This window comes from Corvus hawaiiensis, chromosome 26, assembly GCF_020740725.1.
Source record: "Corvus hawaiiensis isolate bCorHaw1 chromosome 26, bCorHaw1.pri.cur, whole genome shotgun sequence".
Lineage (NCBI taxonomy): Eukaryota > Metazoa > Chordata > Aves > Passeriformes > Corvidae > Corvus > Corvus hawaiiensis.
Window position 1 is genome coordinate 45,701,564 of NC_063238.1, and position 25,234 is coordinate 45,726,797.

The following is a 25,234-nucleotide window of genomic DNA, read 5'->3' on the forward strand; positions in this document are numbered from 1 at the left end:
GCCCCGTCGGTCTGTGCCGAGGCCGGTGTTTGCTGGGCGGGTGAATCCCCCCGTCCACGGCGCGGGGTCCGGGGCTGCGAGCGGGGGTGGTGCTGCCCCAGGGCTGCAGCCGCCACGTCCTGCCGGGTACCGGGCAGCCCCCAGACCTCAGGGCCAGGCCGATGCACTGCGGATGGCGGTGGTGCCGTGTGGGCAGCGCGGTGCGGGGACCTCCCTTCCTCGGCGGCACAGCGGAGCTGCTGTCAGGCTGCTCCAGAGCTGTTTGCTCCGGCTGTCGCGTTCCCGGGCGTAGGGGCAGCCCGCGGTGTCTGCTGCCTGGGCCGGCGCTGGGGGTTGCTCTGGACCGACCCCCGCCATGTGCCGGGGCAGGCGGCGGCTGCGGGACCCTCACAGGCGTGTGCCGCACTCAGCGCGTCCTAGCACCCATTTGGGGTTCGCTGCTCCTCGTGGTCTCGTGTCTCTTGGCACGTCCCGGCTGGAGCAGCCGGTGCAGCCGCGCTGGCACCATGTCTGGGACCGGCTGTCAGCAATCGTCGGAGCTCCATCCCCAGCCCCAACCCCACCAGCCCAGGCTGAGTTTGAGCTGGAAGAGCGTTTCCCAGTGCAGATGCTGTTATCGTCTGCCCACCTGCGGTAGCATCCTCCACCTCCCCGGTTCCCCGTGCCCAACCTCTGGCAGCAAGGCTGACATTGTAACACCGCAGTCCTGCCCTGGGATGAGGGCTCACTGTGGGGCACACAGGGCCAGGGACCACCGGCATGAGGCAGGAGGGCTGTGGGACCACGTGTGACTGCATTGGAGCTGCCACGACCCCATGAGCTTTGGTGGCCCCAGCTGTGCCATCCTGCTCCCTTCTCTGGACACTGACCTGGCCCTGGCCAGGAGGAAGCAAGGCGCTGCTGGTTGGTTGCTCATCCAGCTGGTGTGTGGCACTGATGCCAGTGCTGGGGCAGGTGGCCACACTGTGGGTGTGTGGGTTGGTGGGGCCCTGCTGATGGCATCGTGACAGCAGGGTCTGCCATGAGCACATGTCCCCAGAGTGTCTCCGACGGGACTGAGCCCTGCTGGCACTCCGACCATGAGAAACTGCCATGAGGCACCAGCACCCAGCACCTGCCTGATGCCTCTTCCCCTCATCCAGGGAATTCACTGCTGCTCCTGGTGGGGTTCCTGACCAGACCCTGGCTGTGTTTCCTTCTGCAGCAGACATATCCCAGGCACTCCCAGCCCCCTTGTGCTGCAGCTCCTGCTCAGCTGCCTTATGTCACCTTCTCTGGGTCCACCGATGGCAGCAGCGCTGCATCACTCCTGCACCATGTGGGTTTTATCTCCCATTTATCCAGCCCACATTCTCCGGCTGTTTCCCCTGGTACAATATCTTGGAGATGTGGCTGTGTCCTTGTTCAGGTCTTGGGCTCATCACCATCTTTGGGGTTGTGCCCCATTTCCCTCACAGGATCCACAGTGGTGTCTCCCCCTCCTTGTGCTCAGTGACCAGTTACTTACAGGGCTCCCGGGCTGTAGGAGCAGCATCATCCTCAGCCTTTGGGTGCAGGCTTGGTGTGACCCCTCCTGCCAGTCCTGCTCTACATCGGGGCATGAAGCAACTGCTGCCTGTTCATGCCCCGCGTCTGTGCCTGTTGCCAGGGCATTGATGGTTTGTAGATCTTGGTGTTTGCCCAGCATCTCCTCCCACGTGTTGTGACAGAGTGGCTGCACTTGCAGCATCGGAGTCAGGTCTGAGACACCACTGCTATGTGACAGTGCAGTGGGTTTTCCATGGGTCAGTTTGTTGGTGGTCATTTTTTACTGGGGGTCAGTTTGCCATGGCTTGGTTTGAGTTCAGCCAGGGGCTGGACCATGGCTCTGCAGTGCACAGAGCAGGTGTAGGGATACCAGGGACCAGATGTACTCCGAGAGGCAGCAGGGTGAGATGTGGGAGTGATCCCGGCTGAAAAAGGGTTGGGAAATTGGGGTGTACCACAGGAATGCAGAAGAGCTGGAGCCAAGCCCAAACCCGCACGTACTGGTGAGGGCTGGACCACGGGACAGACGTTGGGGATCCCAGCCAGGGGAGCTCTGTCCCAGCTGGTGGGGACGGGCTCTCCCTGGGAGGACACAGCGACACTCCAAACCTCCACACTGGTATGCCAGGGGCAAGTTTGTGGAGCCTTGTGCCCCGCCCCTCTGCCAGGACCTGGTGTTCTGTTCCCACCGTCCCTCTGCTCTACTTGCAGATGCACTGCGCTGCGGGAGACGCCGGGCTCACCGGAGAGAGTGTGGAGGGGTCGCCATGGGACAGGGAGGAGATGGAGAGGTACGGGCACCGCTGGGCACTGCCAGACGTGCCGTGTCGGGGGCTGCGGGTGTGCCTGGGCGTTTGCACCCTGGTGGGGGAGCTGGTGAACCCCACACAGCTCAGGAGCCTGGGCCAGCGCTGGCATGGGGAGGGCGTGGGTTGGCTGTGCTGGGGCGAGCGGGGTGGGAGTGAGCACCGCCGTGAGCGCTGGTGCGGCTGTGACGCGCTTGGTGCAGGTGGGCAGCAAGGCTGCAGCTCAAGGCGGTGCTGGCAGCGGGGACAGTGGCCACGTTCCCCACAGCCTGGTGTGTCTCTGCTCTCTCCCCAGCACCTGTCTGCGGTCAGAGCAGAGACTAGAGGTGCAGGAGCAGCTGCTTGCCCTGCGGCACTGGCTGGACGCCGTAGAGAAGCGGCTACTGGCGCTGCCGGAGCCTGGCACGGCCTTGCAGGTAACGTCTGGCCCTGGGTTATGACTGGGCCATGCAGAGCCGGGCACGACCAGCCCATGTCTGCACTGAGGCTGGTGAGGTCTTGGTGCCCGGAAGGGAGTAAGGCAAGCTGGCTGGGAGTCCCTTCGGCACAGCCCTGCAACCATCCGGTGTCAGGTCTCCTATCTCCGGCTCCTGCTCCCCAGCCCAACAGTGCTGCTGGCTCGGAGCCCCACGGCCCTGACGGTACTCGTGGTATCACTGCCTTGGAGCCCTGCTGACCACAGGGCCACCACCTGCACCAAGTTCAGCCGCAGCTCATGGCACCGCTGCCTGGGCACGGGGCGAGTGGCCAAACACCGGGGGTGTGGGCTGTGTGAGAGGTGTGCGGCTGCGCATGGGATGTACAGCCGGGCACAAGGGGTGTGCCCTCGTCCGGGCACGACGGGTGTGTGCCCCCACGCACCGGCTGTGCCGCCGTGCCCCCTGCCCAGGCGCGGAGCCGCAGCGGGAGCAGTGCAGTGGGGGCTGCCGGCAGCCCCTCCTCGCCGCCCCAGCGCAGCCCCTCGCCGGCTCCTTTTGTTCGAGGCCTGGCCGGCACACGGGCTCCCTCGGCACACATGACGGCACAAACTGAAAGGGCCATTCATTCCGGCCCCGGCGCAGACAAAGCCGAGGCCGCACAGAAACCCACCCGGCTCCCGGGATCTGAGGCTGTGGATTCCAGCCGACCGCTCCCGCCCGGTGCCCCGCGCCGAGCTCCCCTGCCCGGGGCGCCCGTGCCACCCCGAGCCTGGTACCTGGGGCTGCGGAGCGTGCCGGGCGAGCTGCCGGCGGGCGCGTGGGACGGAGGTGGCGAGTGGCTCTGCGGAAAGAGCTGGATCCTCACCCCCTGCCCAGCTTCTGCCTGGCAGGTCCCGGCTGGGCTCTGTGGGGTGCTGTGGGGTGCCTGGAGTACCATGGGGCTCAGACCCATGCTGGGTGCCAAGCACCTCGGTGCCAGCAGTGGAAGGCTCCAGAGCCGTATGGGGAGGATGATGCAGAGATGCTGCAGGACGGTGTGGAGCCACCGAGGCCCTGGCAGATGCTAATTCCCGGCAGCGTCTCTGGCAGCAGACAAAGCCCCCGGCCCCGCCGCCCGCCGCTCCCAGGAGACCCCAGGGAGCCCCATCCATCAGCGTGGCCGACGCGCCTGCAGCGGCCCCCCGGCTCCCGGGGCCCAGCAAGGGGCACCCACGCGGCTCTGTGGGGCAGGACCCCCGTCATGGGGGGCTCTCACTGGCTGGGAGGCCGCAGTGCTGGAGCTGAGTCAGGGCAGGATGGGGATGGGGCTCACACCACGGGCACACAGTCGGAGGTGCCCCCTGGTCCCACCAGCACCCAGGGTGGCAGCGAGGGGGTTCTGGAGACCCAGGCCTGCAGCACCCTGGCTCTCAGGGTGGGCTTCACGATAGCATCTTGGTAGCCCGGCCTGGCCCCCCAGCCCAGCCCAGCCCAGCCCAGCCCAGCCCAGCTCAGCCCTCCTCCACTGAGCCCCCCCAGGCTCCTGGCTGAGAGGCCCTACACCCAAAGAGCCCCAGGGAATGGGGCCAAGCCCTTCAGTGACCACAGCATCCACTGCCTGGGGGCCAGAGCCAGGGTGGGGGGTGCAACCCTAGAGCTGGAGGGACTGTGTCGCTGTGGGGCCGTGACTCCGTGGGGCTGTGCTGTCCTGGGGCTCATTGTGAGGCAGCACAGCCTGGGCTGGTGCCGGTGCAGGTGTTGGTGCAGGAGCAGTTGCTGGTGTCGGTGCAGGTGCCGGTGTCAGTGTGGGTGCTGGGGCAGGAGCAGGTGCCGGTGAGAGTGCAGTGCCAGTGCCAGAACAGGTGCTGGTGCCGGTGTCAGTTCTGGTGTCGGTGTTAGTGCTGGCGCCGGTAGCGGTGCTGGTGCTGGTGCCAGTGGCAGTGCGGGGTGCGGGCAGTCGCCCCCGCGGGCGGCGCGGGGCGGGCGGTGGGCCGGCGCCGCCCCTCCCCCGCGGGATGGCTGCGGGGCCCCGGGGGTTTCCCCGGTAACGGCGGCGATCGGCGCCCGGAGGGTTAACGGGGGCGGCGGTGTGTCCGGGGTCAGACCAGCCCCGCCGAGCCGGGCCGGTGCCGGTGCGAGGGTCTCCGCCCGGTGCCCCCCGCGCTCCCCCCGAGCCGCGGGCGCGGCGCACAAAGGCGGCGGAGCCGGGCGGCGGTAACGGGGACCGAGTCTCCCCCCGCTGCCTCCGCCCCGCTCCCCTGCACAGCCCGGGCCCCCCCGGAACGGTAACGGCGGCGGCGGCACCCCCGGCCCGGCCCCATGGACGCCCGAAGTCGCCGAGGGGTGAGTGCGGGGCGGGGGCTCCGCGCGGGTCTGGGACTGCGGTGTGCGCGGAGCCGGGCGGGGTCCGTGTCCCGCAGCCCCCCGGGGCGCGGTGCGGGGTCTCCCCAGGTCACCCTGCGCCGTGGCCCACCCACCCGTGCAGCCCCGCGGGACCCTGACACGCGGGGCGGTGCGATGGGGTGGGGAGTGCGGTGCCCCGCGGGGCTGCACCCACAGAGGTGCGTGTGTCGGGACCCTGCTGTGGGTGTGCGTGTGGTGACCGTGGGCGAGGTCGTGCCCGTGGCGTGTTCCGCGGCGTGTTGGGCCGCGCGTGGGGGCTCAGGGTACGGTACCCACGCCAGGGGCGCGGCCGCGGTGGGTGCGTGTGGGTGCACGTGCGCTCCCCACGCGTGTGCGGGGCTGCTACAGGTGTGTTTCATGTCGTGGATGATGCAGGGCGTGGGGGGGTCCTGTCGCTGCCCCCCCGAGCAGGGGTGTGTGAGCGTGGGGTCTGCCTGTCGGGGGGTGCGTGCACACGAGTGGGAGCGTGTGTGTGGGGTGTGTGTGTGTTTGCACACGTGTGCATGTGCTGTGTGTGTGTGTGTACACGCATGTGTGTGTTTGCACACGTGTGTTTGTGTGTACACACGTGCACAGGGGCGTGTGCCCAGGGCCGTGCCGGAGGGGTGAGGCCGGGGGCCAGGGGTAGCAGCGCTGCGGCTGCGGCGGGGGGGGCTGCCGGGGGAGGGGTCCTGCCGGGTCACGCCGGGGATTTATGGCTGCGGCAGGGCTTGCAGGCTGGGGAGGCCACCTGCCCGTCCCCTGCCCGCCCCCCGGTTGGTGCCCCCCGCCGCCCCCCACCACCCTCAGCCCCCGTCCCCCCCGGGCAGATGCTCCTCTCTCCCGGCTCCGCCGTCCTTGTTAATCCAAAGGCACAAGGCGATGCCGGGCGGGAGCATCTGCCTCTCCCCAGTGCCTGGCGCTGCCGCCGCCGCCGCTGCTGCGTCTTCTGCCGAGACGTCTAGGAGAGGCACTCTGGGCACTGCCGGGGGGTCCCTTGGGGTCCTCTCCCTCCGCCAGTGTCCCATCTCCCTGTCCCCGTGCCCTGGTTCTTGGCAGCCCTTTGCTGGGGGGGCCAGGACCTCCAACACCGGAGCGGGAGGTCAGGCAGCCCCGGCAGCACAGTGGAGTGAGGGGGCTGACCCGAGTGCAGGCCGGCGTCTGGGGGCCCCGCGGTGGCCCCGGTAACGCGCATCCCCTGGATCGTTGCAGGCCGGGATTTGAGGCGGGGGCCCGGCGCCCGCGCCATGGGGAACTCGGTGAGTCGGCCCAGCTGCCTGGGCGAGAAGAGCCGGCGGCCGGAGGAGCTCCTGCGGGAGCCCGGGCTGGACGCGGGGCAGCCATCCGCCGGAGGCGACTCGGAGGCTTGGCCGGGGCTGCTGGAGAAGGCGCCGGTGCCGGTGGAGAACGGCTGGAGCCCGGTGCCCGGTGCCGTTCGGAGCCGGCCAGGCAGCCCCGTGCTGCGGCGCAGCCAGTCCGAGGTGGCGGTGCAGAACGGGGGTGCAGCTGGAGTTGCGGTGAGGGGGCAGGTGGGGGGCGCAGCCTGGACCCCCCCGCGGGGCCAGCGTTCCCCGCAGCACCTGGTCCTGGAAACCTGTCACCACCCGGGAGGTGACAGAGGTGACGGAGGTGACTGAGACCATCGTGACGGAGATCGTGGAGGTGACCGAGTACCCGGCGGGTGAGAAGGGTGGCGAGCCCGTGGTCACCCGGACGGTCACCGTGCTGACGGAGTGCGTGGGGGAGCTCACTGCTGCTGGCTGCGCCGGACACACGGATGCCACCGAGGTGACTGACAGACAGCGACCCTTGCTGGGAGGACACTGTGCCAAACCCTGTGCCACAGGACTGCCCTCCGGCGTGGTTTTCTCTACAGCGAGTCTTGACCTTCCTGTCCCTTGGCCAGGGCTCATGTCGAGTCACTGTCTGTGCCCTGGTGGGGGCTGGGCCATTGGCACCCCTCGTGCTGGGCACCCAGCCTGGCACTGTAGGACAGGGAGCTCCCTTCCCTCAGCTTCGGCTGGCGGGGGGCCATGGGTCTGGAGGGATCCAAACGGCACAGGGTGTGCAGCCCCGGCTTTGGGGAGCCCTGTGAAGGATGCCAGGGAGGACCCCATGGGCTGGGCAGGGTCCCACTGTCTCCGGTGTCACCTCGGGGACAGGGCATGGTGTGGGGGCTGCTGCCCAGCCCCATGGCTGCCCTCCACCTGCCCCCATGGCTCAGCCACCTCTCCCCACAGGTGTCCTCACGGTCTGTCCCTGTCCCAGAGGAGGCAGCGGACCGGGGCCAGGAGACGCTGGAGCGGCTGCTGGCCTGGGTGGCTGATATGGAGGAGTTGGTGAGCAACCAGAAGCCGCCATCGGCGGAGGCGAAGGTGGTGAAGGCGCAGCTGGAGGAGCAGAAGGTCAGCAGGGCCGGCCGGCGTGTCCCGCCCACGCGCACCCTGGCTGGGGATTAGGAGGCCGGGGGCCAAGTGGCCGCCCAGGGTTGTGCCGAGGTGGCAGGGGTGCACAGGAGTCCCCAGCACAGCGCCGTGTCCCCTGTCCCTGCAGCTCCTGAAGCGGCTGCTGGAGGAGAGGAGGCCGCGCGTGGAGCTCGTTCTGCAGGACAGACTGATGGCACAGGGCTCTGGCACGGCAGCGCCCGAGGGCAATGCCCGGCCTCTTCAGCTCGGGGAGAGATGGGACAAGCTGATGCAGGAGGCCGAAGCCAGGTGGGTCAGGGGCCAGGCCTCATCACCGGGCTGGCAGCTGTGGCCCACTGGCACAGGCTCTGCCCACTGGTGTCCCCCACACGGAGTCTCTGTGACACCCTGATGTCCCTGTGCACTGCCCCACTGGCACTGGGGCCACCGTGACAGAGGGACCATCCCCATTGCATCCTGTGCCGCTGCTGCACAGGAGCAGCAGGTCCAGGGCTCTGTGGATGGTCTGGCACGCAGCCCTTCCCACAGGTCCCTCTGTGGGGACACTGGCCCTGCTGGGCAGCACTGGGCATGGGGACCCCAGTGTGGGGGAGAGGGGGCTTTTCTGGCTGGGACGTCAGTCTCGGGGACTGCCACTGCCCGGCTCACCCAGCCCTCCTGGCGCAGGTATGGCTGCCTGGAGCGGATCCTGCCAGCGGCTCAGGGCTTCCAGGAGGCTGTAGACTCTTTCCAGGAGTGGCTCGGTGCCACAGAGCGGCAGCTGGCCCAGCTCTGGCGTGCTGACGGCTGCGTTGGCCGTGTGCAAGATGCCCACCAGCAGACCCAGGTGGGCACAAGGTGGGCGTGGGGTGAGCACAGGGTGGACACGAGCACCTGTGTCATCACTGGTCACTGCTACAGGCCCTCTGTGAGGAGATCCGCGGGCGGCTGGGAGAGCTGGATGGCGCCCTGGAGAGCGGGCAGCGGGTCCTGGAGATGGTGACAGGCAAGTGGCAATGGCCAGGAGTGGTGGCCACAGAGTCAGGACGATGGGACTTGGGATGGGATGAGCACAGACAGCAGCAGCCCAGGCCAGCAAGGGGACCCCCAGGCACTGGGGGTCCTTGGGGCGTGCTGCTCCCCACCGGGAGCTGTGGCATGGTGTGAGCGGGCAGACAGCATCCAATGGGATGCAGAGGGGCCAGGGCAGAGCCTGCAGGTCAGGGCCGTGGTGGGACAGGGTTCAGTGGTGGTGAGATGCAGCCAGGGAGGTGGATCTTGCTGACAGTGGGATGAGAGACCAGAGCTGGGTCTGGGAGCAGCAGGAGGCGGGGTAGGAGAGGAGAAAGGTCAGGGCAGAGTGATCATCACGGGCTTGGAAGCTGTTGGTGTGGCCAGTTCCATGTCCAGGGATGCCAGTGCGGTGGCACTGATGCTGGTGTCACACTGCCACAGGGGAGGAGGCCCAGCTGACACAGGAGAAGATGGAGTCACTGAGGATGCGGTACCCTCATTGTGGGCCAGAGCAGTGCTGATACTGCGCACCGGCTGGGGCAGACCCTGGAAGCCTCATCTCGCCTGGGCACGGCCCCTGAGGACCTGGCACTATGGCTGAGCCGCATGGAGAAGGAGCTGGGCGAGCAGGAGAGCCAGCAGGATGGCCAAGAGCCCTCAGTCACTGCCAGTGACAGGGAGAAGGTGTGGGACACTGGGCTCCCTGAACCCCTCACCATTCCCACCATTGCTGTCTGCAAGGGGAGTTTGGGTGGGACGCGGTGGGTCATGGCACAGTCCCGGGGGACTGGGATGCGCTGGGTGTCCGTGTCCCAAAGCAGCTGCCCTGGTACGTGCACACCCTTCCAGCTGACGTCTGTCCCTCCACTGCAGTTTGAGCAGGTCCTGGAGTCCCAGCTCACCCGTGTGGCTGGGCTGGGCGAGCGACTGGAGGAGATTGGCCGTGTGCAGCTGGATGCTGAGGCTCTCTGCTCGCAGCTCTCCGAGCAGAAGGTGGGTCTGCAGCAGTGTCCAGGGGTCCCGGGGACACTGACTTGGCATCCCCATCCTGCTGGGTCCTGCCAGGACCTGGCACCCACCTGCGGCTCCATTCCAGCTGCTCTCCGCCGAGATTCTGCACTGCCGGGGCCTCGTTGAGCGTCTTCTGGGGTTCTCGGAGCCGCTGCTACGCTGCTGCCCTGAGCCCCTGCAGCAGCGCCTTCAGGTGAGCTGGGAGGGTGTCGGGGGGACACTGCCAGCACCCAGGGATGGCTGTGCCCTGTGTCCCCGGCCACCCGAGACTCCCTGTCTCTGCAGCGTCGGTGCAGGCGCTGCGGGAGAGCACGGAGCAGCTCTCCCTGCGCAGCGGTGCCTGTGCCGTGCAGCTGGAGCACGCCCAGTCCCCTGCTCACCCAGTTCTCCGAGGCCCTCGAGGAGCTGCTGCCCTGGCTGGAGGAGACGCAGGCCCTGGGGGTGCAGCTCTCCCCCAATGCCATCAGCTACGAGGCCTTCAAGGAGCAGCAGGCGCTGCTGCAGGTGCGGGCAGGGCAGGGGCCAAAGGGACTCGCTCGGCCGCCCCGCGGGTTGGGAGTGGAGAGGTGACGGGATGGGGGTGGCATCGCCATGGGGGACCACGGGGCTGGGGCACCACACGAGGCAGGACTCCTCTGGGAGCAGCGCACATCCCTGTGGGGTGTATCCCATGAGGCACATCCCACCCCAATGCACCCCCACGGCTCTTCCTCGCTGCCAGAGCCTGCGGGAGGCCATTGCCGAGCACCGGCCGCTGGTGGGGAAGCTGCAGCGCGTGTCAGCGCAGCTGGTGGAGCTGAGCCCAGAGCAGGGAGCCCCGTTCCAGCGGCGCTGGCAGGAGGTGGAGGAGCAGTACGGCCACATCCGCGAACGCGTGCGCCAGGCAGCGGCTCTGCTGGAGGATGCCCTGCCGCGGTACAGCCAGGTACGGGGCTGGCACTGCGATGGGGTGCGTCCCCAGGGGCCTATCCTCGAGTGACCGGGCTGGTCCCCAGCTGTCGGAGCGCATGGATCTGCTGCTGGAGTGCCTGGAGCGGCTGCAGAGCCGGCTGCAGAGCCAGCCGCCTGTCCGCGGCGACGCAGCCCACTTGAGGGAGCAGATCCGGGAGAACAGCCTGGCCTTGGGCGAGCTGGAGAAGCTTGGGGTGGCCCTGGAGGGTGTCCGTGCACAGGGCGAGGAGCTGCTGGCCACCATGCAGGCGGTCAGCTCCGACGCTGCGGCCAGAGGTACCAGGACGGAGGGGTGGGCACGGCTCCGCTGGCAGGCGATCTGTGTCCGTGCCAGGGCTGTGTGTGGGTGCTGGGTCCCTCGCAGCACCCTGATCCCTGACCCGTGGTGCCCCGCAGGGATCCAGGAGCGCACGGCACAGCTGCTGTCGCAGTGGGGCTGCCTGCGCGGCCGCTGCCAGGAGCAGGAGCGGTGGCTTCGGGAGCTGCTGGCACTGGCCGAGCGCTTCTGGCATGGCCTGTCTGAGCTGGCCGTGGCGCTCAGTGACACCCAGCAGCTGGTGCTGGGGCTGGAGGAGGCTGGTGGCGAGCCTGAGGCCATCCGCACGCGGCTGCGCACCATGCAGGTGTGGCTGGGCAGGGGCTTGGTGGGCAGTGCCACGGCACAGGCGGCCCCCTGGTGTGGGCAGTGCCCTGGGCAGCCCCCAGTGTGGGCAGCCCTGAGCCCCATGCCCTGCACAGGCACTGCGGGAGGAGATCGACGCGCTGCAGGGTGAGCTGGACACGCTGGGCAGCCTGGGCGTGGAGCTGATGGCCTCCTGTGGGGACCCTGACAAGCCCGATGTCACCAAGAGCCTGGATGATGTGAGTGTCCTTGGGGCTGGGCTCAGGCAGGGACAGGGTCCTGGGCTGTGTGGATGCTGCTTGTGGGGGTGGCATGTCCCCTGACCCCCATCAGTGCCACTGACCCCTGCACCCCAGACCCTGCTCAGTGCCACTGACCCCCACAGAACTCCACTGATCATGTGCCCAGGCAGTCCCGTGATGTCTCTGATCCCCATGCCTGCATGCCCGTGCAGTACCACCCCTGTGCCCTGGCATCCCCCATGGCATTAGTGACTCCCACACCCTGTACCCCCGGCGCACTGCTGACCCCCTGTGCCCTGTCCACCCTGACCCCCACGTCCTGTCCCCCTGTGGCCTGGCCCTGCTGTGACATCACTGACCCCCGTGCCCGGCCGCAGCTCTACTCCTCCTGGCACAGCCTGAGCCGGGTGTGGACGGAACGGAATGGGCGCCTTGAGGAGCAGCTCCAGGCCGCCCTCAGCTACCAGGACACGATGCAGGTGGGTACGGGGGCCCTCAGGCAGATCCCCCGTGGATGGGTCTGCGTCACCTTCCTGTCTCCACTCAGGGGTGTGAGGGGCCATGGGGCCACCATGGGGCCACCATGGGACCCCCCAACACCACCCCCCTGTCTTCCCTATCCCCAGCGGCTGCTGGAATGGCTGGACGCAGCCGAGCTGCGCATCGCCGAGGAGTTCCTGGTCGGCGGGGACCTGGACATGGTGCAGCAGCAGCTGGCGGAGCTCAAGGTGCTTTGATGCGCCACGCCGGACCATGCTGGGCCACGCCATGCCCCAATCCCCAGAGCAGGCGGAGGCAGGGAGGGTAGAGGGTGCTCTCAGCAGAGGTGGGATGGAGGGATGGTGGGTTGGACAGTGCTGGTGCCCCAGTGCTGAGCGCTGAGGAGCCAAGTCCTGCCTGGGGTGGCCAAGCCCTGTCCCCCACAAGCCCCACAGGAGCAGCTCAGGGCCCAGGTGCCTGTGCTGTGCCATGTGGTGCCATGGGGGACAGGCAGACCCTGTCCCGGTGCGTGGGACCAGGTCACCAACCAGTGCCACCCCCCAGGAATTCAAGCGGGAGCTGTACCAGTGCAAGGTGGATGTGGAGAGCCTGCGGCACCAGGGGGGCACGGGGCAGGGGGATGCCCCGGCCACGCTCAGTGACTTCCGCCAGCGCTGGGACCACCTGGAGGAGGAGATCGTCAGCCGACAGGTGGGGAGGGGGCACGGGGGGCACAGGGCAGGGCTGGGAGGACACACGGGGTGCCATGAATGTGCTGGGTGGGTGGGAGTGTCCTGGGGGTACTGGGTGTGTGGTGCTGGGTCACCATGGGGAGCTGCAAGTGGGCACTGGGTGGGTGCTGGGTGGGCAGATGGGGCCGTGTAGGCACTGGGTGGGTGCTGGGTGGGCAAATGGGGCCGTGTGGACACTGGGTGGGTGCTGGGTGCTCTGGGCCCGGGCTGCCGTTGCTTCCCCCGACGTCGCAGCTCCCTCCCGACAGCATCAGCTGGAGGCAGCGCTGCTGGGGCTGGGGCAGTTCCAGCACCAGCTGGCGGAGCTGCTGCAGTGGCTGAGCCGCACCGGGGAGCAGCTGCGCGGCCCCGCACCCCTGCGCCCCGACCTGCAGAGCTGCGAGATCGAGCTGGCCAAGCACAAGGTGAGGCTATGCCGTGGCCCGGGGGACACGCGGCCACAGCCACGGTCGCACTGCCGGGTTGTGTGTCCTTGGGGTCCTGGCTGTGGTGGCACCCCCAGGGTGGGTGTCCTGGCCACAGGGCGCTGCCCGGCCCCTCCTCGGGTGCTGCGGCAGCAGGGCTGGGTAGGCAGCAACGCGAGGACGCGTCCCCTCCCGCGGTGACACCATGGAAGGAATGAGCTGTCTCCGCGCCGGCCCCGTGCCACAGCCCCTTGCCCGGGCACGCTCGTGATGTGCCTGACGCAGGCGAGGCCGCAAGGGCCGGGCTGTCCCCGTGCCGGGGGGGGCCGTGCAAGGGCTGCCTGTCCCGGCCAAGCCCGGCCACGAACCGGCAAATCTTGTGTCTCGGCCCTGCCCCGCACCCTGTTGAGATCAAGAGCCCTGACACCAGCTTGGGGGCACCCACGGGTGCCATCCTTGCCCGATGTGGCACCCTCAGTCCTCAGTGCTGTGGTGGCAGCGATGCTTTGGGCAGCAGAGGTGTCTCGGGGTGAGGGGCTTTGCATGGTGCAGATAGAGGAACGTGGGGGGTGGGTGGCCCTGCCCCGGTCCCAGCCGTGACCCTGCCACCCCATCCCCAGGTGCTGCGGACCGACGTGATGTCCCACGCCCGCACGGTGCAGTCGGTGACTGAGGCCGGGCAGGGGCTGCTGCTGTCCAGCCTGGGGGATAGCGTGGAGGGGCTGCAACGCAGCCTCCAGCAGCTGGGACAGCACTGGGACCTGGTGCGCAGCGAGACCGAGAGCCGGCAGCTGGAGCTGGAGAACAACCTCAGCCAGGTACGGCCGCGGGACTGCGGCGCTGCCAGGCGGCGGCCACGGCGCTGACCCCCCATCGCCCGCAGGTGCAGGACATCACGCTGGAAATCACGGAGCTGCTGCAGTGGCTGGAGCAGGTGGAGCTGCAGCTCTTCTGCTCCAAGCCGGCCTGGGGCCACCCGGATGCCACCAAAGAAAAGCTCAATGCACACTTGGTGAGAACCAGCGCCAGACTGGGTCCTGCTGCAGGGCCGGCCCCTGGGGTCTGTTGATCTCTTGGGGGAAGGTGTGCCCCAGATCCACCCCTCTCCACACTGCTGGCCGGGATCCTTCTCTGCTGCCTCTTCTCCCCAACCACGCAGACCCTGGTACCCCTCCCTCAGCTGCTCCGTGAGACAGAGCAGGAGCCATCCTTGTCCTTGTCCCTTACCCTGAACCTGTCCCCATCCGCATCCCTGTCTCCATCCCCTCTCCCTGTCCACTGTGGCTGTCTCTGTTGTCCCCATCCCTGTCCCCTGTCTACTTTACCCCTGTCTGCTTTGACCCCTCCACATCCCCATCCCTGTCCCCTTTCTCATCCCCATCCCTGTTCCCATCCCCATCTCTGTACCTGTCATCCTCCCCGCCCCATCCCTATCCCCATCCCGATCCCTGTCCCCTTCCTCATCCTGCTCGCTGTCCCCATCCTGACCCGCTGTCCCGGCAGGAGCTGTGCCGGGAGCTGGAGGCGCGGGCGGTCACGTACCGGGGGCTGCGGGAGCGGCTGCAGCGGCTCCTGGACTCGTGCCGCGCCGGCCGGCCCTGCAGCACCGAGCACAGCCTGCGGCTCCTGGAGCAGAAGTGGGAGAGCGTCCAGGCCGAGGCCCAGGAGAGGAAGGTGTGCGGGGTGAGGGGCTGTGACCCCCGGGGGGCTCACCCTGACCAGCCCCGCTCAGGGGCGGCGAGTGCCCGTCTCCACTAGTCCCTGCCCTTGCCCGCAGGAGCGCCTGGCTGAGGGGCTGACGGTCACCACCGAGTTCCACGGCTCTGCGCAGGAGCTGCTGTGCTGGGTGGCCCACGCCGAGGAGCTGCTGGGGTCCCCCGCGCCCCCCAGCTTCGTCCTCGACACCGTCACCGCTCAGATCCAGGAGCACAAGGCAAGAGCGGGCAGGGCCGGCGCGGTGCCCTCAGGGCCAGTTCATGGGGCTGGGGTCTGCCCCGGGGGTCCTGCGTGGCCCCTGCAGGGATCTTCCCCGGGCTGCAAGCGGCACGTCTGTCCCCACAGCAGGAGAGTGAGTGGGCTCGGTGCCCCATCCCAGCATGGGCTGTGCCTGGTGCTCTGTGTCTTGTTCTGGCACGGGCTGTGTGCGGGGGCTCCTCACCTGCCCCAGGACCACCCACACTCAGCTGCCCCCTCCCCGTAGGCCCTGGTGAAGGAGGCAAATGCCCACGGGGAGAAGCTGGGCAGCCTGGAGGCCGTGGCCGCTCGCCTGAAGGATTTCAGCCGGAAGCAGGACGGGGCCGTCATCCAGAACCTGGTGCTGGCGGCGAGGGAGCGCCTGGGCAAGGTCCTGCAGCGGGCGGCCGAGCGGGGGGGCGGCGCTGGAGGAGGCCCGAAAACGCAGCAAGCAGGTACTGGGACCCAGCCCAGCCACATCACGGGCTGGGGAGGGGGCTCTGCCCCTTGGTTTGCTTTGGACACGGGCCTGGAGGGACAGCACAAGGGGGAATGGCTTCCCATGGACAGAGGGCAGGGTTAGATGGGATATTGGGAAGAAATTCTTGCCTGTGAGGGTGGTTTCCCAGAGAAGCTGTGTCTGCCCCATCCTCGGATGTGTCCAAGACCAAGTTGGATGGGGCTTGGAGCAACCTGGTCTAGGGGAAGGTGTCCCTGCCTGTGGCAGGGGGGTGGAACTGGATGGGCTTTAAGGTCCTTTCAACCCAAGCCATCCCGGGACTGTTGATTCCATGACATGGGTCCTGCCGGGAGCTGTGCCAGGAAGGAACCACGTGGCTCCAGTGTTGTCACTGTGCTGTTCATGGTGTGCCCCATGGTGGTGCCCAGGCCGTGCCACTCCTTTGAGTGGCTCCATGGCTCCTGTCTGGGTCAGCCCAGATCCGCTTTGCCCCTGTGTCCCCCCCTCAGCCCCCACAGCCCTCTCCTCCACTGCAGTTCAGCGAGTCCCGGCGGCTGCTCCTGGACTGGATGGACGAGGTGGAGCAGAGCCTGGAGGTACCGCAGGATGCTGCCACCAGCCAGGAGGAGATCAAGTGCCAGCTGGCTGACCACAAGGTGAGGGCTGCCCCACTCCCTGGCATGGGGGGTCCCGGGAGGGTGGGGTGCACAGAGCTGGAGTTCTGGGGGCTGCAGAGGGGGATCCCCGGCTGCCAGGGGGGTTGAACAACCCCCCAGGGCCATCCTGCAGAGTTGGGAGACCTGGGGTAGGGGAGCGCTGGGCCAAGGGATGTTGGCACCCCAACAGTCCCAGAGGTCTTGGGGGAGGAGCTGGGGGACCCAACACCCACCTGTGGGGTGCGTGGGGCCCCTGCAGGCGTTCCAGAAGGTGCTGCGGGCAAAGCGTCCGGTGTACGAGGCGACGCTGCGGAGCGGGCGGGCGCTGCGGGAGGGGGCCCGGCTCCCCCAGGACCTGCAGCCGCTGGAGGAGCTGCTGGGAGAGCTGAAGGAGCGCTGGGATGCACTGTGCAGCCACGCTGCAGAGAGGTGGGAATGGGGCGAGGGGGAGTGGGATGGGATGAGAATGAGATGCAGGTGGGATTGGAATGGGTTGGAATGGGGATGGGATCGGGAAGGGGTGGAATGGGAATAGGGATGGAAATGGTATGGGATGGTACTGTCTGTTCTCCACTCGCTGCGTGGGTCCCAGACAGGCACATGGAACTGCCCTTCCTCCCCGAGCATCCTGGTCCCTGCTATGGGACCCCATTCCCAGCATTGCTGGACTCTGCCCTTGGGGTGCAATTGAGCCCCATCTGTGTCCATAACAGCGCTACCAGGACCTGTCCCTGGCCATAACGGCACTGCCAGGACCTGTCCCTGGCCATAATGGTGCTGCCAGCTCTGTGGGGTGGCTCCATGGGGTTACCCCCAGCACCTGGGTGCTGCAGCATCTCCCGTGCCCCCCTCGCAGGCAGCACAAGCTGGAGGAGAACCTGCTCTTCTCGGGCAAGTTCACGGACGCACTGCAGGCCCTCATGGACTGGCTGTACCGCGCCGAGCCACAGCTCAGTGAGGATGTGCCCGTCGGAGGGGACCGGGACCTGGTCGGGGACCTCATGGACAAGCACAAGGTGGGTGGCCCGAGGCCTGGGGGGGCCCCGCCCAGTATGGGCCCCCAGGAAGCCCCAGGCTGTGCCCACCCTCCATCTGGGACAGCACCAGAGCCAGGCACAGGATGGGGCATTGACCACTGGAGTGACCCCTGCTTGACCCCAGCTTGTGCCCTTCGCCCTGGGCCCCACATACCCCAGTGCTGGGAAGGGTTTGGTGTGCAGGGGAGCCCTGCGCAGTAGCGGGTCCAGGTGGGACCCCATCCCACCCTCCTGCCCTCCCTGCCAGGTGTTCCAGAAGGAGCTGGGCAAACGTGCCAGCTGCATCAAGACGCTGAAGCGCTCGGTGCGGGACCTGACGCGCGGCAGCAGCAGCGTGGACTCGCAGTGGCTGCAGCGGCAGGTGGAGGAGCTCAGCACTCGCTGGGACCTGGTTTGCAAACTCTCCCTCTCCAAGCAAGCCCGGCTGGAGGCTGCACTGCGGCAGGTGAGGGCTGGGGGGGCAGCAGGGGAACCCCCAGGTTGGGATCTGCAGCCGGTGCCCCCATGGGGGAAGGCTGAGATGGCTGTGGGGGTGTGGGGTGTCCGGGTGGTGGGTGGCTGTGTTTCCAGGGTGCTCCATGGGGTGCCCAGGCTTGGTGGGTGGCTGTGCACTGGAGGGGTGCTCTGGGCTACCTGGGTGGTGTGAGTGCCTTTTGGGGTTCTCCGTGGGGTGCCTGGGCTCGGTGTGTGGGGTTCTGTGATGCAAGGTGCCGTGGCCAGGTGCCAGGCTGGTTGCTGTGAGTGCTTGTTGCAGGTGTGAACGTGTGCAGGGCGCCTGGGGCAGGTGGCTGGGTGGTACAGGGAGGTACTGAAGGGTCAGAGGAAATCGTGTCCAGGTGTAGAGCTGGGTGCGGGGCGTCCCCTCGATCCCACAGTGGGGTTGGAGAGAGGCTGGCAGCAGCTCTCCCTTGGCACAGCATGCTGCCAGTGCCTGTGCCAGGGGCTTGTCCATCCAGCAGCGCAGGGCTCAGGGCCTGGCCAGGAGATTCAGGGGCCTGGGGGCTCAGGGGTCGGGACCGGGGTCTGCAAGGTGGGTGCTGAGCAGGTCCCCGCTGTCGTGGCAGGCGGAGGAGTTCCACACCCTGGTGCACTCCTTCCTGGGGCGCCTGACTGAGTCAGAGAAGACCCTCAAGTACGGAGTCTTCCCCGAGGAGGAGGCGGCTGTGCAGGAGTGCCAGACCCAGCTGCAGGTGGGTGCCAGCCCCCTGCCCCCAGTCCCCGCCTCAGGTTGGCTCCAGCTTTGCCCCAGGACACCCAACACTGGGGTCAGCTGGCCCCAGCCAGCCCCTGCTGGGCTGTGGGATCCCCACAGCAAGACACGGGATGTTGGGTGCCACCACAGAGACATGTGCGATGTTGAGTCCCACCACACCAAGAGCACGGGGTTTGGGGCTCCAAATGCCCTGAGGTGGGGAGATTTGGGCACCCCCACCCCAATCCACCCATCCCTCTGGCGCAGGGGGGTGCGGTGGTGTCTGGAGGGCTGAGCCCTGGCAGTACCATGGTCCATGTCCCCCCAGGAGCTGATGCAGTCCTTGCAGTGCCAGCAACTGGAGCTGGAGTGCATCACCTCGCTGGGGGAGGAGATCCTCACCACCTGCCATCCCGACTCCATCATCACCATCAAATCCTGGGTTACGGTCGCCAAGAGCCGCTTCCAGGAGGTGAGACAGGTGCCCTGCTCCCATCCCTGCCTGGGGGAGCAGAGTGGCACCCGCACCCGGGGCAGGCACAGCCCCACACCTCTCCCACTGCCCCACACCTCTCCCACCACCAGGGACTGCCTGGGACAGCCCACCCAACCAGTGCATTGCGGGGAGCTGGGGGTGCTCGGCCCCAAAGGGTCTTGGCCTTGCCAGTGCCCCCCCATGCTCCCCCATCCTGTGGCCTCACAGGGGGCCACCTGGGGCCTCCGCAGCCCCCCTTGGGCGGTGGTGGCTCATTCCTGTGCAATGGCAGCCACCACGCAGCTGAGGCAGGGAAACCTGGGAGCAGTGTCCCAGGGACCCTCACCCCAGACCCTGCTCCCACAGGGGCCCAGGGCCTTCCTGGGTTTTGTGGGTTTGCAGGTAAGAGACTCCTGGCACTCCTGGGACCGGTCTGGCAGGTTCAGCCGATCCCACACAAAGCCCTTATTGAGCAGAGACCTGCAGGATCTGCTCTGGATCTGACCTGGGGCTGCCCCCCTCACTCCACTCACCCCAAAACAGGAGGGCAGCTGGCATGTCCACACAGCACAGACCTGGGGACCCTTGGCACATGGGGGTCAGCACCCCCAGCCCTTCCTCGGCTGCCCAACAGGAGCCTGGTCCTGCCCCGTGTCCCTGCCCCGTGTCCCTGCCCTGCGTCCCTGCCCCATGTCCCTGCCCCATGTCCCTGCCCTACGTTTACTACAGCTGCTGGCCGGGGGTCCATGTGCCTGCCCCATAGTCATGGTGGGCTGTGGAGCCCCCACGTCTCTGCCCCATGGTCACTAGGGCAGCTGGTGTGGTTCCACGAGCCTGTCCCATGGCCATGGTGGCCGTGGCTCCCGGTGCCGACTTGTTCCCCTCAAAGCAATGGCCCTGTGGCATCTGCTCCAGATGGGAGCCCTTGGGGTCCGCAGTGGGGTGCCCCCCATGCCCCACTGGCCCTGGCTGCCCTGCAGGTGCTGAGCTGGGCGCAGCAGCAGGGCGAGCGGCTGCGGGCACAGGCGGCCGTGCTGGCGGCTGAGCGGGAGGAGACGGAGCAGCTCCTGGACTGGATCACGGCCGCCGAGGAGGCGCTGGGGCTGCGGGACCAGGAGCCGCTGCCAGAGGAGGCCGAGCAGCTGGAGGAGCTCAGTGCCCAGCACGTGGTGAGGGACTGCAAACCCGGCACTCCCTGGGGACCCTGTCACCCCCCTCACACACCCCATCCAGCCCTGGGCGAGCACCTGGCCTGACTGAGGGCTTTGGGGAGCACTGGGCTGGGGTCGTGGGTGGTGCTTGCACGGCAGCAGCTTTTGTGTTGCGCTGTCCAAGCCCATCACGTCCGTACCACACGCTGCTGGTTAGGGAGGGTCCTGGGAGGGGGACAGCGGGGCCCCAGGGCCGTGGAGTGCTCAGCACCAGCGCTCCATGGCAGGTGTTCATGGAGGAGCTGAACCGCAAGCAGCCAGACGTGGAGAAGGTCACCAAGAGCTGCAAGAGGAAGCTGGCGGTGGATCTGGGCCCCCCGGCAACCCGCCGACTGGCCACACGTAAGGACCCCCATCATCATCCCCCACACACCCCGGACCCTCAGCCGCCCCCTCACGCCCCTCTCCCCAGGTCGCCGCAGTGGTGGGAAGGCGCAGGGCACGGCGGCGGTGCCGCTCGGGGGGCTGGAGCCCCAGACACCCCTCATGGCCCAGCTCCTGCACCGCTGGCAGCAGCTCTGGCTGCTGGCCCTGGACCGGCAGTACCGGCTGGAGACGGCCCTGCAGCGCCTGCGGGAGGTAGGGGCACCCCAGGGGTCCCACTGCCCCGGGGGTCTTCTGCCCATGGGACCCCCTGGCCCCAGGTCAGATGCAGATGGGGTCAGCAGTCCCAGGCCCTGTCCCTGCAGCTGGGGGTCCCAGCGCACCCCATGGGTGCACCTTGACATCCCTGAGTGGCTGCTGGAGCCCAGGGTCCCCCGTACACCCCAGAGTCGGGGTCCTGGGCAGAGACATCCCCCTTGCAGCCTTGGCAGGGCCAGGGCTGGGAGCAGCTGGGCTGCACAGCTGGGTCTGAATGTGGGGTGCAGCATGGTCACTCCGGCTGACGCGAGGTGGATGAGGGGGTCCCGCTGTTGTGTTAATCCCCATGTGTGCCCCTCCAAGCTGGAGGAGTTCGCACACTTTGACTTCGGGGTCTGGAGGAAGCGCTACATGCAGTGGATCAGCCAGATGAAGTCCCGTGTCCTGGACGTTTTCCGCGGCATCGACAGGGACCAGGACGGGCGCATCAGCCAGCGGGAATTCATCGAGAGTGTCCTTGCCTCCAGTGGGTGCCGGGGGGACTGGAGGAGGCTGAGGGGGCTGGCACTGGTGGGCTGAGGGTCCCCGTCCCCCCACAGAGTTCCCCACCAACGTCCTGGAGATGAATGCCGTGGCCAGCATCTTCGACATGAACGGCGACGGCTTCATCGACTACTATGAGTTCGTCAGTGCTCTGCACCCCAACCGTGACCCGCTGCGCCGCTCTGCCGACGCTGATCAGATCCAGGACGAGGTGTGGGGGGGACAGCGGGGGGGGCTGGAAGGGTGGGGGCCCTGCCTGGGTCTGAGCTGAGCGTGCCCCCACAGGTGAACAGGCAAGTGGCCCAGTGCAACTGTGCCAAGCGCTTCCAGGTGGAGCAGATCAGCGCCAACAGGTACCGGGTAAGTGCCGACCCATGGCACTGGCGCAGGCACCAGCCCTTGGTCCCCAGCGCGGGGTTCCGGCTTGCTCTGACGCCTGTGCACAGCCTGCCCCGTGCCGGGTCCTGCAGGGGCAGGGAGGTGGCACATCCCCATGCCCGAGGAGCCCTGGCTCCTGTGGGAGGGCAGTGCCAGCGGGGCTGGAGGGCCCACAGGGATGGGCAGGTCTGGGTGCTGGCACCTGCTCCGGCACCCCTTCCCAATGCCCAGCCCTGCCCAAAACCCTGGCCCCCACCGTGCCCCAACGTCCCTCTCCCCGCAGTTCGGGGAGTCGCAGCAGCTGCGGATGGTGCGGATCCTGCGCAGCACCCTCATGGTGCGGGTGGGTGGGGGCTGGATTGCCCTGGACGAGTTCCTGGTGAAGAATGACCCCTGCAGAGGTGGGTGTGGGGGTCCCACACCGGGCACTGGTGCGGGGGGTCCCCGTGCCTGGCGCGGTGCCTGCGGGCCATGCGGGTCAGCGGGGGCCGGGGGGGCACAGCTTACCGCGCTCCCCAGGGTCTCGCACTGCTGGGACCCCATCACTGCCACCTCGCTGCCTCCCTTGTCCCCAGTGAAGGGAAGGACCAACCTGAAGATCAACGAGAAGTACCTGTCCTCAGACGTCTTCGGAGCCGCCGCCGCCACCAGGTGTGCGGGGAACCAGTCGGCCGCCTCCTCCAAAGTGCTGTCCCCGAGCCGCTCCAACTCCAGCCTCAGCCTCTACAGCAGCGCCTCGGCTCCCAGCAGCCCCCTGGCCAGGAAGGTAAAGGCCGTGGAGCCCCCCCTGAAGTCACGACCCCCCCCCCAACCCGCCTGCCACGAGCACTGACGCTCACCCTTCCCAGTCGGTGCTGCGGAGGACGCGCTCCGGGGACCGGTGTCCGCGCTCCCGGGGCTCGGGGCTGCCCGACGGAGCCGAGCTGCACTTCAGTGCGGCTGAGGAGAGCCTGGCTGTGGCACCCCCAGGTGAGTGCCGGGCCGCTCCGAGGTTCCTGCCGCCCCGTAGCGCTGAAGGCACAGGGGAGCCGGGGTCGGTGTGTGGTGTGGGGTGGCGCAGCGGGGCTGTCCCCCGGTCCCTCGGAGCGCTGGAGCCGGGTGCAGGAGAGCTCCCCGCTCCAGCGCCGCCCCCGTGCCCTCGCAGAGCCGCCCGAAGGGTCCCCTCCGGAGCGCTGCAGCCCCTGCCGCTGACCCCTGCGCCCGCCCTGCGCCCGCCCTGCGCCCAGCACCCTCGGCCGGCCCCTCTCAGGACCCTCCTCCCCGAGGCTGGAGGACGGCGAAGCCGCGGCCGTGCCCCCCGCGGGTCTCCGGCCCGGCGCTGCGGCCCCCCGAGCGGGGCTGAGCTGTCTGTCCGTCACCGATCCCGCCGGGGCCAAGTCCGGCGGATATGCAAGTATTTCCCGACACACACCAAGCCCCCGGGCTCTGGTCTCCCGCCCCACGGCTCCACCGGGCAGCGCGGGGGAGTCTGAGCCCCGGTGCCCCGCTCCCAGTGCCCGGGGCTGTGGGACCAGCCAGGCACCCCCGCGCTGGGCCCTGTCCTTCTCCGTGCCGTCAGCTCAGGGTGGCTGCGGTACCCCCGGCGTTTGGCGTTGCTGACGGGGGTCCTCATCCTGCCTCCCATGCCCCGGCGGGAGGTGGCCAGGCTCGGTACCCGGGCACCAGGACCCCTGGCTGGGTGCCGAGCCCCGTTTCTGGTGCTAACCCTCACCCCTCGGCCTTCGGCGTGCGCGCACGGGCCCCCGGCTCTGGCCGCCCCTGCCCCGGCGGGGCGGGGGCTGCCACGGGTGGGGGTCCCTCGCGCCTGCCCTCCCGTCCTGCCAGCGGCACCGGCGGGCAGCGGGACCCCCGCCCTGCTGACGCATGCTCGTGCCACCGTGCCACCCCGCTAACCGGACAGCAGTAGAGCTGAATGTAACCCCGGCCGGGCCCACCCGCCGCCACAATAAACTGTAGTGAGGTTCCTTTTTCTATGAGCACCCAGACGGATTCTGTCCGTCCGTCTGTCTGCTCGGGGAGGGGCTCCACTCCATCCGTCTGTCTGCTTGCCCCTCTGCTGAGGCAGGGGTCCGTCAGTCTGTCTGTGTGCTCGGGGCGGGAGGCTGCACTCTGTCTGGCTTGTGTGCTCACCCCACTCTCGGGGCTGCGGTCTGTCGGTCTGTCTCTGTGCTCAGGGCCAGGCGCTGCAGTCTGTCGGTCTGTCCATCCCCTCACCGTGCTGTCAGGACAGGGGGTGCTGAGTCTGGGCAGCGCAGGCGGTGTCACATCGCCAAAGCAGGTGCATAGCAGCGCGGTGGCACTCGGTGGCTGGGCACGGCCGGGTGTGCCGCAGCCGGTGCCACCGGCAGAGCTGCCTGGCGCCAGAGCCGCGGCTGGCGAGCCCCAGGCGCTGCAGTGGTGCCAGCGGGCACCGCGCCGCATCACCTCCTTTTCCAAGGAAGGCATTGCTGGCATTCCTGCTGTGCCCACGCTGGGCAGCACGGGGAGAGGCCAGATCCCTGTCCTGGACTGCTGGCTGCTTTTTGGATACCCCTCAGCCCTGAGGGCTCTGGGAATGTCTGCGTGGTCCCCAGCCAGCGTGGATCTGGCAGCTGTGCATCCATCACCTGCATGCCCCGTCCCAGTTGGAATGGCTGGGGGACAGCTGGGATGGGCCCAGCTGCTTGTCAGGATGGGATGGGGTGTCTGGAGGCACTGGCTGTGTCCCCACTCCAAGAGCTGGGGGACACCTTGAGCATGGGGACTGTCCCCAGGCATTGCATCACCACGACCTTTGCCTGGCACCTCCCCGCCTTGGAGGAGTCCCAGACCCCATGCACGAGGGCTGTGGCTGTTCCCTTTGGTCCCCCATCAGCACTACTTGGCTGCTCCCTCCCAATCTCGGTCCCTTTGGTCACCAGGCCATGTCCTCATGGCTTCCAGTCCCTTTTTTGCACTGTTTCACCCTAAAACCCTCTGTCCACTCATTTTCTTCTGAATAAACACAGAGCCAAAGGGTCCAGGACTGGAATTGTGCCTGTGCCGGGCACATCTCTGGCCACGCACAGAGGAGCCCCATGAATGCCCTGGCACAGGTCAGGACCCCTTGCCCGGCACTGCCGCAGTCCCCCAAGAGCAGGGCTGAGCCTGTGGCTCTCCGTGGCACATCTGCCAGCACATCCCGGGACAATCCTGCAGCGCTGCCGGCGCAGGCTGGAACCACCAGTACAAGTTGCGTTGCACATTCCAATGCCTATGGAAATCTCATCCACCCCTCCCAGCTGGGACAATGTGCCTGGCACCACCGGCATCACCGGCACTGCGGCTTGTGTCAGCCGCATCCTGAGCCCCAGGCAACGGCGCTGGCTTGGGAAGCAAAGACGACAGGCATGCGGTGGCTGGGCCCACACCAAACTGTTTTGTGTTTTTGCTGCAGTGCAGCCCCTGGGGGTGCAGCAAGGCTGGCACTGATACAATGGACAGACACACCCACGCGGAGCGCAGAAATGGGGACACGGGAACTGCACCCACTGAAACTTCACCATCCTCAGGGAGAGGAGGTGGGGAGCAGGGATGCACTGGGAGAGCCTCCGTGGCTCTCCGTGGTTGGCGTCTGCAGCATATGCTGAGTTTGAGGGATCACATTGCCAGGGCAGCAGGTGAGCAGGAGGTAGCAGTGGGGAGTGGGGCTGGACACTCGGCCCCAGGTGGGACCACCATGGTTGGGTGCTCAGCTGTGAGCCCCCGAGTCCCACAGCCCCGCTCATGGGTTGA

The 25,234-nt window shown here is 68.0% G+C and overlaps 1 protein-coding gene across 1 annotated transcript in view; it reads left to right on the forward strand.

The window, feature by feature from the left end:
• The window catches only part of PLEC (plectin), a 62,042-nt gene extending 38,590 nt beyond the window's left edge, over positions 1-23,452 (forward strand). Inside the window, 45 exon segments of the mRNA XM_048329228.1 lie at positions 2,239-2,510; positions 2,629-2,749; positions 3,223-3,580; positions 4,802-5,074; positions 6,326-6,686; positions 6,688-6,901; positions 7,354-7,518; positions 7,667-7,827; positions 8,206-8,365; positions 8,440-8,524; positions 8,974-9,057; positions 9,059-9,216; positions 9,406-9,525; positions 9,629-9,736; positions 9,829-10,047; positions 10,265-10,468; positions 10,539-10,770; positions 10,891-11,117; positions 11,233-11,355; positions 11,736-11,837; positions 11,985-12,086; positions 12,403-12,549; positions 12,839-12,994; positions 13,615-13,812; positions 13,878-14,006; positions 14,498-14,668; positions 14,772-14,927; positions 15,195-15,362; positions 15,364-15,402; positions 15,944-16,063; positions 16,323-16,492; positions 16,920-17,079; positions 17,348-17,545; positions 18,165-18,290; positions 18,621-18,764; positions 19,748-19,936; positions 20,206-20,320; positions 20,391-20,557; positions 20,924-21,086; positions 21,160-21,314; positions 21,389-21,463; positions 21,765-21,882; positions 22,057-22,247; positions 22,330-22,450; positions 22,626-23,452. Of these exon segments, the coding sequence (XP_048185185.1) occupies positions 2,239-2,510; positions 2,629-2,749; positions 3,223-3,580; positions 4,802-5,074; positions 6,326-6,686; positions 6,688-6,901; positions 7,354-7,518; positions 7,667-7,827; positions 8,206-8,365; positions 8,440-8,524; positions 8,974-9,057; positions 9,059-9,216; positions 9,406-9,525; positions 9,629-9,736; positions 9,829-10,047; positions 10,265-10,468; positions 10,539-10,770; positions 10,891-11,117; positions 11,233-11,355; positions 11,736-11,837; positions 11,985-12,086; positions 12,403-12,549; positions 12,839-12,994; positions 13,615-13,812; positions 13,878-14,006; positions 14,498-14,668; positions 14,772-14,927; positions 15,195-15,362; positions 15,364-15,402; positions 15,944-16,063; positions 16,323-16,492; positions 16,920-17,079; positions 17,348-17,545; positions 18,165-18,290; positions 18,621-18,764; positions 19,748-19,936; positions 20,206-20,320; positions 20,391-20,557; positions 20,924-21,086; positions 21,160-21,314; positions 21,389-21,463; positions 21,765-21,882; positions 22,057-22,247; positions 22,330-22,450; positions 22,626-22,672 (7,272 nt within the window). The 3' untranslated portion in view covers positions 22,673-23,452.
• Positions 23,453-25,234: the final 1,782 nt, after the last annotated feature.